The sequence below is a fragment of the Fonticula alba genome (genome assembly GCF_000388065.1).
Source record: "Fonticula alba strain ATCC 38817 unplaced genomic scaffold supercont2.2, whole genome shotgun sequence".
Lineage (NCBI taxonomy): Eukaryota > Rotosphaerida > Fonticulaceae > Fonticula > Fonticula alba.
Window position 1 is genome coordinate 3,729,100 of NW_009242972.1, and position 15,512 is coordinate 3,744,611.

At 70.3% G+C, this 15,512-nt stretch overlaps 2 protein-coding genes and 2 non-coding genes across 4 annotated transcripts in view; 3 read left to right on the top strand and 1 right to left on the bottom strand.

Annotated features, from left to right (window-relative positions):
• The first annotated feature begins 259 nt into the window (after positions 1 to 259).
• On the top strand, positions 260 to 2,682 carry H696_01769 (hypothetical protein). The gene is made up of 6 exons (XM_009495678.1): positions 260 to 735; positions 845 to 1,010; positions 1,186 to 1,355; positions 1,451 to 1,622; positions 1,824 to 1,983; positions 2,138 to 2,682. The coding sequence occupies exons 1-6, from the start codon at positions 269 to 271 to the stop codon at positions 2,569 to 2,571; spliced, it is 1,569 nt and encodes a 522-aa protein (XP_009493953.1). The 5' UTR covers positions 260 to 268; the 3' UTR covers positions 2,572 to 2,682.
• A 683-nt stretch (positions 2,683 to 3,365) lies between these two features.
• On the bottom strand, positions 3,366 to 3,437 carry H696_01770. Its single transcript has one exon. It is a non-coding gene; the product is annotated as a tRNA-Met (tRNA).
• Positions 3,438 to 3,542: 105 nt separating this feature from the next.
• H696_01771 lies at positions 3,543 to 3,616 on the top strand. Its single transcript has one exon. It is a non-coding gene; the product is annotated as a tRNA-Lys (tRNA).
• Positions 3,617 to 4,530: 914 nt separating this feature from the next.
• H696_01772 (hypothetical protein) overlaps positions 4,531 to 15,512 on the top strand; it is a 13,363-nt gene continuing 2,381 nt past the window's right edge. The window contains exons 1-3 of the mRNA XM_009495679.1: positions 4,531 to 5,230; positions 5,367 to 7,600; positions 7,719 to 15,394. Of these exons, the coding sequence (XP_009493954.1) occupies positions 4,551 to 5,230; positions 5,367 to 7,600; positions 7,719 to 15,394 (10,590 nt within the window). The 5' untranslated portion in view covers positions 4,531 to 4,550. The remainder of the gene's footprint in view (positions 5,231 to 5,366; positions 7,601 to 7,718; positions 15,395 to 15,512) is intronic.

Consider the following 15,512-nt stretch of genomic DNA (forward strand, 5'->3'; position numbering starts at 1 on the left):
GGGGGGGCATGTGCGTGTATCCGCAGGCGCGAGAAGGGCCCGAACAGGGCCGAGGAGGCGGGCGGTGGCCGTGACCGCCGGCACCGACGGACCACGGTGCGGTGCCAGCTGCTCGACCCAAACCTCCTTGACCACCAGCGCACAGGACCGTTTCCCCTCTCGGCGTTCCCACACCCCGGCACCCTTGCCCACGCCCAAGCGAGATCCCTTCAAAGGCACGCGCCCCGAGGGGAGCCCGCCTCCCCCCCCCCAGGATGGCCCTTTCTCCATGGCAGTCCCCCTTCCCCTCCCTAGACCCCCTGTTCCCTCTTTTTCCTGTCCCCGCTTCCTCCTCCCCCCCTTCCCGCGCCTTTCTTTCTCCCGCCCGGCCACCCCGTCCACCGCCATGGCCTCCACGTACCGGTCGTACGCGACCATCCCCGACGTCGAGGACCCCTCCATCAACGGCCATCAGCCTTCCGAGCAGGGGTTCTACCAGAATGCCCCGCTCACGACGGCCGAGTCGCGCCCGGGCTCCACCTCCCACGATGATGAGGAGAACACCGGGTACCTGGACGATGCGCAGGCCCTCCTGTCGGATGAGGGCACCTCGGTGGCCGCGCCGGTCCGTTCGGCTTCCTTCTTCTCGTCCTTCATCAACCTGGCCAACACCATCATGGGGTCCGGCATGCTGGGTCTGCCGTATGCCATCTCCAAGAACGGCCTTGTCCTCGGCCCGATTCTGCTGGTTGTCAGGTGCGCGCCTTCCTGGCCCCCCCTCCGCTCCGCTCCTCCTGCTGCCTCGCTTCTTTTGTGCCCTGCTCTTCTGGCCCCCTGCTCACACTCCCACCGCGCCGGCATGCAGTGCTTTCTTCTCCGCCTTCGGCCTCTACCTCCTGGTCCAGTGCACCGATCGCCTGAAGCAGGTCGGCGAAAAGGACACCCCCTCGTACTACACTTGCACGCGTCACTCGTACCCGAGCCTGGCCGTCCTGGTGGATGCGGTTGTCTTTGTCAAGTGCATTGGTGTTGTGCGTGCTCCTGCTCTCCTCTGCCGCCTTCCCTGCCCTCTGCCCTCTGCCCTCGATCATGTCGACTCCCTGCCACACCCTTGCCCCATGGCCCCTGGCCCTTCGCATGTTCATCCCCCCCCCCCCTCCCCGCCCTGCTGACACCCGTCCATCGTGCGCGTGCGCACCCACGCAGGCTGTCTCCTTCCTGGTCATCATTGGGTCCCTCATGCCCGACATCATTACCTTCTTCTTCCACATCGATCCCACCAGTGGCAGCATCTGGGTTTCCCGGGCCTTCTGGGTGCTCATGTGGGGGCTTGTCATCATCCCGACCGCGTTCCTCAAGCAGCTGAACTCCCTGCGGTGCGTCCTCGAAATCCCCTCGGCCGGCGCTTCCATTTGTGTCCCGCCGCCCGCCGCCGCCGACTGACTCTCCTCCCGGCTCTCCCCGGCAATAGCTTCACCTCTGCCCTTGCCCTGACGGCCATCATCTACCTGGTGGGCCTGGTGATTGTCTTCTTCATTCGCGAGCCGCATGTCCCCTCCACCGAGCTGGATCTCTTCCGTCTTGACACCTCCTTCTTCCAGGTGATGACCATTTATGTGTTCGGCTACACCTGCCACCAGAACGTGCGCGCCCGTCTGCGCCCCTCCTCTTGCTTTTTCTTTTCTTTTCTTTTCTTATCTCTCGGCATGTCAAAGCCTCTCCCCCTCTGGGTCCTCACCTGCCCACACGCTTGTGCACTTGCCCTTCCCCTCCTCCTCCTCCTCGCGCGCGCGTGCATGTACCCACCCTCCCCGGGCCGCCCTGCCTTGCCTTCCCCTGTGCAGATCTTCTCCATCTACCTCGAGATCACCAACCCCTCCAAGGGCCGCATCAATGGTGTCATTGGCTCCTCCATCGGTACCGCCCTCGGCGTGTACACCCTGATCTCCCTGCTGGGATACATCCAGTTCGGATCCGGCATCAAGGACAACATCATGAACAACTGTGCGTCCCGGTGCTTCTCCCTTCGGGCCACCGACACTGCCTCCATCGCAACCGAGCCATGCCTCCCTTCCTCCCTCCCCTTCCCCTCCTGGTGCGCGAGGGCGCACCCGGCCGCGGCCTCCAGCTAACCTCCCCTCCCGTGCACGCCACCCAGACCCCACTGATAACACGGCGGTCACGGTTGGCCGCATCTTCCTTGTCATCCTGGTGGCCTTCTCGTATGCCCTGCAGTCGCACCCGGCCCGCATCTGTGCCGACAACCTGTACCAGTCTTTCATGCGCAGCGCCATGAAGAAGGAGGTCGGCTCCCTTTCTCAGGCTCGGTTCTACATCATTACCATCTCCATCATCGCGGTCACCTTCACCATCGGTGCTCTGGTGGAGGACCTGTCCAAGGTCCTGTCCTTCGTCGGTGCCATTGGCTCCACCACCATGTGCTACATCCTGCCCGGCGTCTTCTTCATCAAGATGCATGGTGGTCTCTTCCCGCTCAACACCATGAAGGTCCTCTCGGTGCTTGCCATTTGCATTGGCTGCTTCGTCATGCCCACTGCCCTGGTGTTCATCTTCTACACCCCGCCGGTCTGAAGGGGGCCTCGGGATGGTGCTCCCTCCCCCCTCGCCTGCCCTCATACTGCTTCAGGATGGGAGAGGAGACGTCCGTATGTGTAGGGGAGGAATCCCCCCCCCCCCCCCCCCCTCCGAGGCGTCCCAACGAAGCACATTCCCCTTTCTCTTCCTCCCTTCCTCTCCCCCTCTCTTTCTGTGCCCGCGTGTGCTGTGGCCCTCTCCCTCCCCTCCGCCCTTCCCACTCGCTGTGTGTGCGGATCCAGCGCGCGAGGGCGGCAGCGGCGGCGGCGGCAGCCGGTTCTCCCCCCGTCGTCGCCTCCCCCCCTCCCTTTTTTCCACCCATCCCTCCGTCCATTTTTTAATACACTCAAATAGTCGCATCTGTGTGTCGCAAGCGCGGGGGTCTCCCGGCGGAATGAAGTGACCCGGCAGCATGACGCATGTTCGAGCCGGCTTCCGGTCCATTGTTTCTCGCCCGCGGTTGCCGAGGGCTCAAACCCGCAGGTGTGTAGGGCGGACGCCGTGCCGTGTCGTGCGCGCGCATGTGTGCGCATGCCGTCTTCAGGTAGGGATCTCGCCCGGGGGGTCGAGGAATGGCGACGGGTGAGCACGGGCTAGAACGATCCTCGGTTGAAGAGGGCTCTCTTTCTGATGGTGCTCTTCTCTCCGGTGCCCCTCTCTGCTGCCTCTTCCTTCCCTGGTGTGTTTAGGGGGGAGGCAGTAATCGCGGGGGGGGGGGGGGGGGGGGGGGGGGGGGGAGCGTGGACAAGCAGCAAAAGGCGGGCCCGGGCAGCAGGGCAAAAGGTAAGCCATAGCGACTGGTGGTTTCGATCCACCGACCTTTGGGTTATGAGCCCAACACGCTTCCCCTGCGCCAAGTCGCTTGGGATAGCCCATGCAAGAGGCGTCTCTTGAGGGTGTTTTTCGGCCAGCACGCGTCTCTTGTTGCCATCAAATCACCATAGTTCCGGGCACCGGGTAGCTGCCTAGCCCGCCTAGCTCAGTTGGCCAGAGCATGGGACTTTTAATCCCAGGGTCGTGGGTTCGAGCCCCACGGTGGGCGTACCGTTACTTTTTGCACGCCATGCACGCACCTCAACACGCGAACGTGGCTGCCGCGGAGGGCGGCGGCCGGGGGGGGGGGGGCGCGAGGGACAGTAGAGGACCGCGCGCCCGGCACCGACGAAACAGCCAGCGAAGCCCAAGGCGGAGCCGGGGGCGCACGCAGCGGGAGGCGCGCCAGAGGACACCCAGCGCGTGGACTGCTCCCGGTGCCCACTCCCGGGCAGGGGGGGACTGGCCGTTGGGGCTCCCTCCCCGGGCCCCGCCGCCCGGCGGCGATGTGCCCTCGGGCCTGGTCGGTTGGCTGTTGGCCGGCGGCCTGGGCACAAGGGGGGGGGGGGGCCGACCGGGGGGAGCACTCTGTCCGGGCCCCTGGCGCGAATCTCCCGGCCAAGATCATCGGCCCGCGCCACCGCACCCGGGCAAGGACCGGCGCCGTGTGCCCTCCGGCAGGATGGGGAACTCACGCCCGGGGCGCGCAGCCCTCGCCCATTGGCGCTTCATGCGATCGGAAAGGACCATCCCCCCCCCCGGCCGTGGGTGATCGCCCGTCGGCGCCCGTGTCCCAGGGGCCCTTTTTTCTGGCCAGCCTTCGGACCTCCGGCCGGAATGCCCGCCAGGACAGCCCCCTCCCCACTCACGACTCATACTTACACACATACACACACACACACACACACACATACACACGCACATGCAACTGCCTTTTGCCCGGCCCTCTTGACCCTCCCCGACCCTCTGCCCCCGGCCGGTTCTTCTTCGTGGCGTCCGTCTCGCATTTTCATTCCGGGCTGCGCCTGCCTCTTTCGCACGGCGGTCCTTCGTTGCTCGGAGGTGGCCGGTGCGCTCTTGCCGGCACTTCCCTTGGCCTGTCGACCGGTGCACGTGCATCTCTTCGCCCGGGGGTGAGGGGGGGGGGGAGCGACCTTTGACAGATGGAGCCTGCTGCGGCTGCAGCGGCGGCTGCCGTGCCCGGCCCACCGAGCTCTCCGCCGCGCAAGCGCTCTCCTCCTCCCGATGACATTGGAATGATGGTCGCCCAGACCGCGGGCGACCTGCCGCGTGGAAAACGCGCACGCGCCTCCGCCCCGATGTCCACCGGCGATCTGGGTGCCGGGCCGGGTGCCGTCACTCCGGCTGGGACTGCCTTTCTGGCCCCCGCGGTCGCCGGGATCCTGGATTTGCAGGTGGCCGGCCGAGTTGCCGGCCCGACGCGCCACTCCCTGGTGCCGGTCTTCGATGCGATCTTGCGCCACCTCTGTCCGCCGGGCGACCTGCCCGATGATGACACCTTCGATGTGGTGCACATTGCGCGCCATCCGGCGGTCGCGGCTGATGTGCTGCTGCTCGCCGGGTCGCGGGTGGTTTTCTTGCCGGACGATGCGGCCGGCCAGACTGGCCCTCCTTTGGCGAGGGTGGCCCTCCATGCGCCGGTGCACTTTGTCCCGGGCCCAGGCGGGCACCCGCGGGCCGTGTGCTGCCTGTCGCCGGACTCCAATACGCTGTTCGTGGCCGACGTGGAGGGTGGTCTGCATGCGATCGATCTGTCCGAGCGCAGGCTCCTCAGCAGCCGGCCCCCCCGGGAAGCGGGGCCCATCGCCTCATTGCACTTTCTGTGCGTTGCTCCGGGCCTTGAAGCGGCTCCCTGTGCACAATGTGCCGAAGGTGGGGCCTCCCCCCCCCCCCAGGCCCTTGTCCTAACTCCCTCCCCCCTTCTCTGTATCTCCCTCTCTCGTTGTCCATATCCCAAGCTCCCCGACCGCCTTGCTGGCGCTGATCAGCAGCCCGGAGGCTGTCCAGGCGTGCTTCCTGCTGATGCCCGATACAGCGAGCCCGCTGGCATCTGCTCTTGAGCACGCCTCGGAGGCTCGATTTACACTCCTCCATGTGCCGGCCACGCTCCCACTGGCCGCCGCCATCCTTCCCCTGGGCATGCATGAAGATGGCGCGCGGCTTGTCCTGAACCAGCACCCCACGGCCCCGGGGCTGCTGACCTGGTGGACGCTCCCCTCGGCCGGGGAAATGGCCGCCACGCTGGCCGCCACGCCGGCTCCGATGTCCCTCCTCCGGCCTCGCTTGGTGGCCGAGCAATTTGCCGACCCCTCCGCTCCCGGCGAGTGGCCCCCGGGCACGGGGCCTCCCCCAGCCGGGCCGCTGAGCCCCTACCAGGCGGTCCCGGTCGGGGAGGCCGCCCAGCCCACTGCCCTGCACCGGGCTCCGACAGGCTGGCTGGCGGTCAGCTCCTGTGGCTTATTTGTGGCCGCCGCCATTGCCCCCTCCCGGGCGGCCGACACCACGTACATGGGCTTCTGGTGCACCATCACCGGGACCATGCTGTCGGGCTGGGGGGCCCTCGGCCTCGGTGACTGGTCGCTGTTGCCCGGCGGCTTCCTGCTCGGGATCTCCCGAGGTGGCGGCCAGGCAACCGGCATGGTGCTGGACCGGCTCCCGCCGGCTGGCGGGGCCGTGGGCTCTGTGTGGCGCATGCGCTTGGCCCAGGGGCCCGGGGTGGAGCCCCGCCTGGGGGGCTTTCTGTGCCCCGGTGGCCGTGCCCTGCCCGGCATCCTGCCCGGGCTCTGGCCGGACATGGGGCCCTTGGCCGGTGACCCTGGCGGTGTCTTTGATCCCGGGGCCCCGTGCGGGGATTTCCACCTCTTTCCCTATGCACTGGCATGCTGTCGGGGGTGCGGGCGCTCCGCACCCGCGGCCAGCCCGCGCCCGGGCATGTCCCTCCCGCCGCCCCTGCCGCGCATCCGCCTCATACAGGCCGGGCCTGCTGGCCTGCCGGGCGCTGACATGGTCCCGGTACGCGCTTTGCAACTGTGCTCCGTGGCCGAGTCCTCCCCCGAGCAGGAGTATGAGCGTCATCTGGCCGCGGGGAACTTCCTCGAGGCCCTTGACCTGGCCGACCGGTATCGCTTGAGCCGCAGTCGCGTGGTGGTGGCCCGCTTCCGGGCCACGACAGCCGCCCTGGCCGCCGGCTGCCCGGGCGATCCCGACTCCCGGGGTTCCCTGGCCCAGACGGCCGGCCTGCTGGAGGACTTGGCCGCGCTGGCCTCGGCTGAGCGTGTTGCCCGGCTGGCTCTGGCGGTTCCGCTGGCATCCTCCACCCTGGTGCGTGCGGTGCTTTGCTATGCCCGGGATCGGGTCGAGGGCCAGCTGGCGGCCGAGCTGCCGGCCGACATCCAAGCTGATGATCGCCGCCCCGGGCACCTGGGGCCGAGTCCCTTCTCTCGGGATCCCGGGCCGCGCAGCTTCGACTGGCTCCTCGGCCGGCCATGTGGCTGTGGTCATCCCGCCGGCCGGACCCGACCGGCCAAGCCCGGGGGCCTTGTTCGTGGGCTCCTGCAAGGCGGTGCCACATGGCTCGGCCTTCAGGCGGCCACGAAGACCGGCGACGCCTGCCCCTCATGCGGCCAGCAGCCCGGGCCCGAAGCCGCGGGTCTTCGCCAGGTGCTGGCCGCCATCTCTGCCCAGCCCCCGACCGCGAGCGACGATGAGGGTCAGGATGATGGCGATCACGACGCGGAAATCCCTTCGGGCGCTGCCGATGGCCCGATGCGCGGGCAGTCGCCCGCCGACGAACATGCCAATGGCCATGAGGACCCCCCTCAAGGCGGCTGCCTGGCCAGCGGCGCGAGTGTCTTCCGATTGCCCCGGCGTCAGCCCTCAGCCGAGGTGCTCTTGGCCCATCTGGATGCGGCGCTCTTCCGATTGGGTTCCTTCGAACTGTGTCGGCATGCCCTGGCCGCATGTGCCTCCGGAGATGGAGGGGCTTCACTGGCCGAGCTCCAGGCCGCCTTGCATCCCAGGGGCTCGGCCGATGCCCAAGCTTGGGCATGGTTCCGTGGCCGGTCGGTGACGCAAATCCTGGATCACCTCCTCAAGGGTGTTGTTCGGCCGGTCGATCCGCTGTCAGTGCGGGCCGACCATTCGGCGGTTCTGCTGGAGGCAGCCATGCTCCTGTGGTCGCGCCATGTTGCCGGTGCGTTGCCCGCCTTCCTGGCCGCCCATGTGGGCCGCCTCCCGGGGCCGGGGCTCCGAAAGGTGTTCTAACGTGCCTCTCCTGCTTCCGTGCTCCGATTATTTCCCCGGGTCGCCAGCCGACCGTGCCCTGGCCCCGCGGGTTTTTGACATCCTGGCACGGTTCCCGGCAGCCACCGACGTGGCTGGGCTCCGGGCAGCCGGGGCCGGGGGGCCGGCGGTGCACGATCCCGGGGCTCTGGCCGCCTGGTTCGGGGCCGATGTCCTGCCGGCCCTGCTGGACTTCGACCTTCGCTGGCCGGCCCCCGGTCCCGCGGTGCCCATGCCCGATGGGGGGCATGATTCCGACCACGAGGACCCTCCTGCCGCGGGTGTGCTGCCGGTCGGCCGCGATGCCACCTTCGATTTGATGGACCTCAGGGCCGGCCCGGAGTCCGGGCTGCTGGCGCGTTTCGAGAGTTGGGTCCTCTGCTGGGCCGGGGAGCTTGCCTGTCCGGAGGCGGCGCTCACCTTGCTCCGATGTGTTGACTTCACCGCGGCCGGGCAGGCGGCGGCGGCGGCGGCGGCCGGGGCCACGGCCGGCCCTGCGCCGGCTTCCAGCCGTCTGACCCAAACCCTGCAAGACTTGGGCTCGCGCGGGCTCCTGGCCCTGACCGGCGCGTCAGGGACCGTGCACTTGGCCTCCCTGCTGCTGGGGCACGAAGGTGCCGGCGTCGGTGGCCCTGCATCTGTGGGGCCGGCCGCGGCCGGTGCCACCCACCTGGCCCTGCGGTGCCTTCGTGGCCGGCAGGCCCGACTGGCCCGGCTCCGGGCCTGCCGCAAGCGAGCCACCGAGCTTCAAGCCCTCCGCCGGCGTGTGGAGGGTTTCGGCCTGCCCGGGTCCGGATCGGGCGGCGGATCATGGCCTCCGGGGTTGGCCAATTTGCGCTCCTTCTGCCGGCTCTCGGCCGCCGGGCTGGCACGGCTGCTGGCCGACCTCCTGCTGTCCGCCGGGCGGCCGGCCACCCCGGAGAGGCTGGCCGATCTTGGCGACCTGCTCCAGCAGCTGGCTCAGTGGCGGTGTGTCCCGGTGGCGGACCTCCTGGCGGCCGTATGCCTGGAGCCGGGGGATCCCTCCTCGGGGGGGGTCATGCCGCACTCGCTTCGGCCGCCCGGCCGGCCGGATGTCGAGCGTCTGGTCCTGCCTCTGGAAGCCGGGCTGGCCCTGGGCGAGCGGTTCCTTGGCCAGGCGGTGTCCCCGGCCCCGGGTGACTGCCTGGCCGAAACGGTGCGCCTGCGTTTGCTCCTGGCCGCGGTCCTCGCCCAGGAGGGCGAAGACGGCCCCTGGCCCGAGGCCCTCGATCAGGCCGTGCGTCGGGCCCTGCGCGGGGCCGCTTCGCAAGTGATGCGCATCGAATGCCAGCGCCGGCAGCGGCATGAGTGGCTCGCTCGCCCGGCCGACCCGGCGGCCCTGGACACCGGGCGCTTCCTCCGGGCGGCCAGCGATTCCGAGGATTCCGACTCCGACTGGGCATTCTCCCCGTCGGACGAGTCCCCGGAGTCCGAGGACTCCGAGGCGCCGGAGGGCTCCGGCCACCTCCTCCAGTCGGAGCATCTGACCGAGCTGGCGCTCGGCCTGCCGGCCGGCGTCCTGCATCCGGTCACATGTCCCCGGGTGGATGCCCTGTATCTGCGTCTGCTGGGGGCATTGGCCGATCAGGCACGCCTGGCCACGGCGGCGGCCCTCCTTCGGAAGCATGTTCCCAGCTTGGCCGGGGGTGCCGTGTGCGTGGAAATGGGCGGCCTGGATCCCGGCCGGGTGGTGCGCCTGGCCGGGCGCATCGCCGCCAGCCAAGTGGGCCCCGGCTCGACGGCCGACCTTTGGGCTCGGCTGTCGGATGCCTTCACCTTCTGCCGGACCCTGGCGGTGTGGCCCGGTCCTGATGGCGCGGCGACCGAGGCGCTGGCCCGCCCCTCGGCCGATGGCGATCCCGGGGTCTGGGCCGGCCTGGTCCAGGCCCAGGCGGCCGGCCTGGTGGACGCCGCATATCGAAGGCTCCGGGCCAATGCCACGGTGTCTGGGATTCTGCCACAAGTGGAGGCCACCCTGGCCGAAGCGGTGTGTGCCATTTTACGACACCCCGCACGCGGGGCCGTCATCGACACCGGGCCGCAGGCCGGCACCCGGGGGCGGCTGCTTCGTCTGGCTGCCCGGCGGGCCGATCACCAGCACCTTTTGGCCTGGCTCGCGGGGCAGCTGCGGGTGACCCTGGCCGTGCCGGACCTCGTTCACCTGCTGCCGATGCCGATGGCCGGCACGACCCCCGGCAGCTGTGCCCCCGATGCCGACAGTGAGCATGGTCCCGGAAATGGCCCGGCCGCACCGATGCTTCACGACCTGGAGGGGACCTGGTTTGTCTTGGAGTTGGTGGATGCCTCGGGGGCGGGCCTCTCGGCCGTGGCATTGTCGGTGCTTGCGCGTGCTCGGCTGTTGGGAGCCTGTGCGGTGGCCGTGGCCGGGCAGCTTCGGCGCACCGAGGCGGCCATGCTGCAGGCCATGCAGCCCCCCGCGGACCCGCTGCCCCAGCCGGATGGCCTGGCGGATGTCCTGTGGGCCGATGCGCCAGCCGGGCTGGCCGAGTGGGGTGATCAGCACCGGCGCCTGGGGGCGGCGCGCGCCGGCGCGCGCGCCTGGGCCGCCAGCCGGCGCCTCCTCCTGGACTTCGGCATTGTGTCCCTGGCACCGGCGCCATTTGGCGAGCAGATGCCCCCCGAGGCATTGCTAGATCGGTTCCTGCATGAGTGCCGGCAGCGTCGCCACCTCCGCCCGGAGGATCTCCTTGTCGCGGAGCGGGATTTCTGGGCCGGGGTGGCCGCCGCCACCGGGGCCCGGGCCTGGGCCAGCCAGGCGTCCCCCAAGACGGTCGGCGACGTCGGCCTGCTGGGTGCTTTGCTTCCCCGAAGTCGACTTGCGCCGGAGGACCCGATCACCGGGCGGTATTTGGCCCAGGCTCTTGGGCTGCCGGATGCCGCGCTGCACGAGCGCCTGCTGTTGGGCGGCTTGCTGCTGCCGGATCCCGAAGCGGCCGCCTCGCTGGTGGCACTGAGCCAGCAGCCGATCTTCGCCGACCGGTCGGACGAAATGCTCCCGGTGGTGGGGGCCACGCCAGCCACGGCATTGGCCGCTGCGGCGCATGCGGTCACCGGATCCCCGGGGCTGATGGCCCGGCCGGCGGTGGTGGACGTGGCCCTCGGCCTGGTCGTGAGGGCCGCGGCGACCGCCATTCCGATTGGCTGCCCGGTCGCCGGCGCCCATGACGCATGCCCTGCCGGCGCCGAGCCTCGCGGCCACTTGGGGCGCGCTGCGCTTGGCGGGCCCCATGCCTGCGCCGGCCTGCCGGCTTCGGACCTCTCGGTTGCCCTGGCCACCATGCGGGTGTTGCACTTCCAGTCCCAATGTTTGGCGGCCTCGTCGGCGGGTGTGGCCTTTTCCCGCAGCACCATCGGCCTGGAGGACTCTCCCACCGACTGGTCGGTGCCTGCTTGGGCTTCGCTCTTGGATTCGGTAACCGCTCCGACCGGCCAGTCGTCGGGCAGCCGGTCGGCCGAGCACCTGGCAAGGTATACCCACGCCATTGGGCTCGGCACCGGGCCGCATCTTGGCACCGGGCCCGAGCATGGACTGGTGCTGGATGCCGGAGAGGTGGGACAGCGCGGTGCAGCCGTTGCCCGGTATCTCCTTTCGGCCGAGGCCAGGCCGATTGAGGATCCCCTGCCCGGGGCGCGGCCATCGCTGCGCGCCCTCGCCGGGGAAGTGTGCACAGCGGCGGTGGTCGCGGCCGCGGCCGCGGCGACGGCCGTGCCCACGACCACCAGGACCAGTGTCGGAATTGATGGCATCCCTCGGGACCCGTTGGACCCGGTGGATTCGCTGGGGTCCGCCTCGGCCAGGCAGACCGATGCCCAGCGCATTGTGGCCCATTGCCATGCATTGAGTGGCCTGCAACAGTTGCTGGCTCTTCTCACCGAGGCACAGCACATTTGGCTGGCCTGGCGCTTGGGGCACATGGTGGCCGCGGCGCTGGCGCATCTCCCGGGCGAGTGGGAAATGGCCCAGCCGGTGGCCGTGGTGGTGGCTGCGGCGGCGGCGGCCGCGGGGCGGGCCCTCCCCCCGGCGGCACCCTCGCCCCTGGCTCGACTGGGCCGAGAGTTGGCGGCCCTGCACCAACGGTCCATCCAGCTGTCGGATGCCCTGGTTTCGGAGTTACTGGCGGTGGAGGGCCCGGGCGCGCCGGAAGGCATGGGCCCCAGCGCGGCCGGCCGCCTGGACCTGCTCAGCCTGCTGGCGTTCACCCGGACCGGAGGCCACTCGGCGGCGGTGATTGACATGCTGGATGCCGCACGCCGGCTTCCGAGCCGGCATTTCCAGCTAACTTGGCTGATGCAGTACCAGAGTTTCCTGCAGCGCTTGATTCGGACGCCCGTGCGGCCGGTCGGTGCCCTGCAGCCGGACACCGGTCGCCACGCTGCCCCGGTGGCCTTGGCGAGCTCCCCGAAAAAGAGAAGCCCCTCGACCATGCGGCACTCCCCGCCGGCCGTTCGACGGCCCAGCGTCAGCGCTGCGGCCGAGCAGGCGCTCGATCCCCCAAAGCCGGGGCTCATCCAGCCCACCACCCCACGGTCATCGCCTATCCAGGATCTGGCGGCGCTGGCCGCACCGCCGGCCGGCCTGCTGGGGCTTGTCGCACCGGGCACCGCCTGTTTGTCGGTTGCGATCGAGGGCCAACACGCCCGGCCCGGCACGTCGGCCGCGGCGTGCCTGCTGGATCGACGTCTGGTGGATCCAGCCGCGCCGGGCCTGGCCCGGTGGCGTGCCTGGCTGGCTGGGTGGTTTGATTGGCAGCACCGGCAGCAGCAGCAGCAGCAGCAGCAACATGATTCCTCCCAGACGCCGAGTCCCGGGTTCGATCTGTGGACAGCGCCGGACTTCCAGGGCGAGCGCTTCGCCGATCCCGAAGCCGGGGCCTATCGTTTGGACCTTGCTCGGACACTGGTGCTACAGGGAGCGCCCCTTGGGGCGGGGTTCCAGTACCTGGAGCAGATGCTGCTGCTTGAAGGCCAGCCGCCCCCCCCGCCGAGAGAGGTGGCCGAGCTGGCGGCCTGCGCGTTGGTCCATCGCCTGCGCACGGCCCCGGTGCACGATCTGCGGGAGGATGTGCGTGTCGGCCGGATGGTGGCCCTGCTGGTCGGCCAGCCGAGCGTGGCGGCCCCACTGGCCCGCGCGCTCAGCCAGCTCACCTCGGCCCTGTACCAAGGCCTCAGCGGTCGGGAGTATGATCGCCTGGAGATGATGCTTTCGGCGGCCGAGCGCCTGGCAATTGGCTGCTGGCCGGCACAGCGAACGGCCCTGCTGGCCGAGCGGGCAGCCGCAGCCGCGGCCCCGGGCCCGGGCCCCGGCGAGCATGGCCCACGCGGCCCGGCTGTCGATTGTCTGGCCAGTCTGGCCGCCGCCGGCCAGGGAGTGACCGTGCTCCAGGCGCTTCGGGGCTGGCGAGCCCATTGCCGCCGGGCGGTGGCGGCAGCCGCCGGGCACTTTTCCCTGCCCGGGGAATCCCCCACCGGGGCCAAGCCCGGCCTCCGGGGCTCGGTGCCGGAGTCCTGGGATTTGTGTCTCTTCCTCTTCAGTCGCGACCCGTTGGCTTGCCTTCGGCGCGCTCTGGCCGACGGGTCGTCGCTGATGGCTGGGTCCGATGTGGCCGAGCACTTTGCCACCCTGGGCCCGACCATCCGCCAGGCTTGTGTGCACACTCTGCAGGGCCTGCTTGCTGGGACCCTCCCGGCGGCCGGGGAATTCCGGCCCCCGGGTGTGAGCTCGAGCGTGCCGGATGACATGGGTCCCCTGTCGCCCGGGCTGGCCAGTCGTTTGGTGGCGGCGGCTGTGGGGTTCGCCCCGCTGGCGGCCCTGCCCGAAGCCGCGGTCCTGAGTCTGGCCGTGGAATTGGAGCGCGGGCGGATTTCCCTGGCCCCGGGCGGCGGCGCCCGAGCTGCCCGGCGATTGGAGCGGTCACTGCTCGCCTCGGGGCTGGCTCGGTTGGAGGCTCTGGCCCCGGAGCGGGCAGTGGCCCTGAATGTCCTGTGCGCCTGCTGGGCGCCATTGTCCGCCCTCCGGGCGCGGCTCTACCGGCGTGCCCTGCGCCTGGCCGGGGCCGTGGCCGCGCCGAGCTTCCTGCCGGATGCCGGGCCGGACACGGCCGCGTCGCTGGGCGTCAAGCGGCCGTCGCCCCTGTCCCAGGGCGCCGGCGGAGGCTCCGTGGCACTGGACGGCCCCCCGCGACCGGGGGCGTGGTTTGGCCTGCTGAGCCAGAGCACCGGCCGGGCCGCTGCCGCCGCTCAGCAGGCCAAAATCCGCGCGCCGGCCATCCTGCATCACCTCCGGCGGACGCTTGTGCGCGTGCGCGGGGAGTTGCGCCTCGCGCGACTGGGGCTCGGGGACTTCCGGAAGTTTGTCCGCCATCACCCGGACGCCGGGCCGCGGACCGGGGCCCCGGCCAACATTGGCCCGGTGCTGGCCGAGGGGGATCTCTTCCCAAGCCCCGGGCCCCGGGCGGATGACGACATTCGCCAGCTGCTGGCTGCCCTGCACCGGGCCTTCGCCGAGTCGCTGCTGCTGCTGGGATCGGCCACGGCCCCAAGCTGCCGGGGAGATCCGGCAGCCACCAGCGGGGCGCTGTCCTTCGATTTCGAGCGCCTGGTCAGCCGCCTGGCTCGGCATCATGGCATCGACCTGCCGGGCTTCCGCGTGGAGCTCCTCGGCCGGTGGGTTCGCGAGCCGGTCGCCACGGTGGATGGCCTGTCTCCGAGCCAGCTGCTTGGCCTGGCGGTGGCGGCGTTCGATCGACCTCCGGCCGTGGGACTGGTCGAGGTGGCCACCGAGGCGGCTCACCTCCGGCGCCTGGTCTTCCTGGTGACCACCATGTACCGGTCGCCCGGAGCCGCGATCGGGGTCCTGTGCGCGGCGGCCGGGGACCTGCTGGCCGGCGGTCCGGGCATGGGTGTGGCGCCGATCAGCGCCTCGGGTGCCGCTGGGGCCACCAGCGCCCCGTTGCAGGCTCGCGCGCTGTTGGCCCTGTGCCTGAGCTGGCGCCTGGTTCCCGAGAGTCGGGTGGCCGGTCCGAGCCCCGGGCGGCTGCTGGCCGCCCTGCGCCTGGCCCTCGGGTCGGCCGACATGACCATGTCGCGGTGGCTGCGTCCGGGGCAGGCCCCGCCGAGCCGGTCAGCCCGCGTGGCCCTGGCCCGTCGGGTCTGGTCTCAGCACCAGGAAGGGGACATTGAATCGGCCGAGCTGGTTGCCCGGCTGCTGGCCGATGCATTGGCCGCCTCGCCCGGCCGGGGGGGCGGCCCGGCCGATGGCATGCTGTCGGCCGAGGAGGAGGACATGGCCGGGGGGCCCGGCCGGGCTGGGCGTTTCACCCTGCTGACCCTGCTGACAGATTCGCTTTTGTTGTTGGCCGTGTCCGGGCGGCCGGATTTGCCGGTGGCCGTGGCCCATAGTTTCGGCCACCTGTGGACGGACTTCCCATCGGTGCGTGATCGACTGATGACCACCATACAGTCGGCCCTGCTTCCGGAGGGCCCGGGCATTGGGGCCTTTTTGCTTGGGCGCTGGCCGGCGGCCGGCGCCCCGGTCGCCGGAGCACTGGCCTTCGGACAGGACAGCCCTCCTGCGCGTGGGCTTCTCGGGGCCGGGTTCCTCGCTCTCTCTGGGCCCGGCATCACACACGGGGACAGTCCGCCAGGGAGCCTGGCGGCCTTTTTGGTGCGTCTGCGCGGCGACACCCGCTCTGCCGGCACGCATCCACGCACATGCACGCATATGCACACATATGCGCACATATGCACACATATGCACACATATGCGCACATATGCACACATA

Excerpts from the sequence above, each read along its gene's own strand:
- H696_01769 (XM_009495678.1), top strand. The coding sequence starts at position 269 with ATGGCAGTCCCCCTTCCCCTCCCTAGACCCCCTGTTCCCTCTTTTTCC. Across the intron at positions 1,356-1,450 it reads AAGCAGCTGAACTCCCTGCG|CTTCACCTCTGCCCTTGCCC; the intron begins GTGCGTCCTCGA and ends CCCCGGCAATAG. Across the intron at positions 1,984-2,137 it reads GGACAACATCATGAACAACT|ACCCCACTGATAACACGGCG; the intron begins GTGCGTCCCGGT and ends CACGCCACCCAG.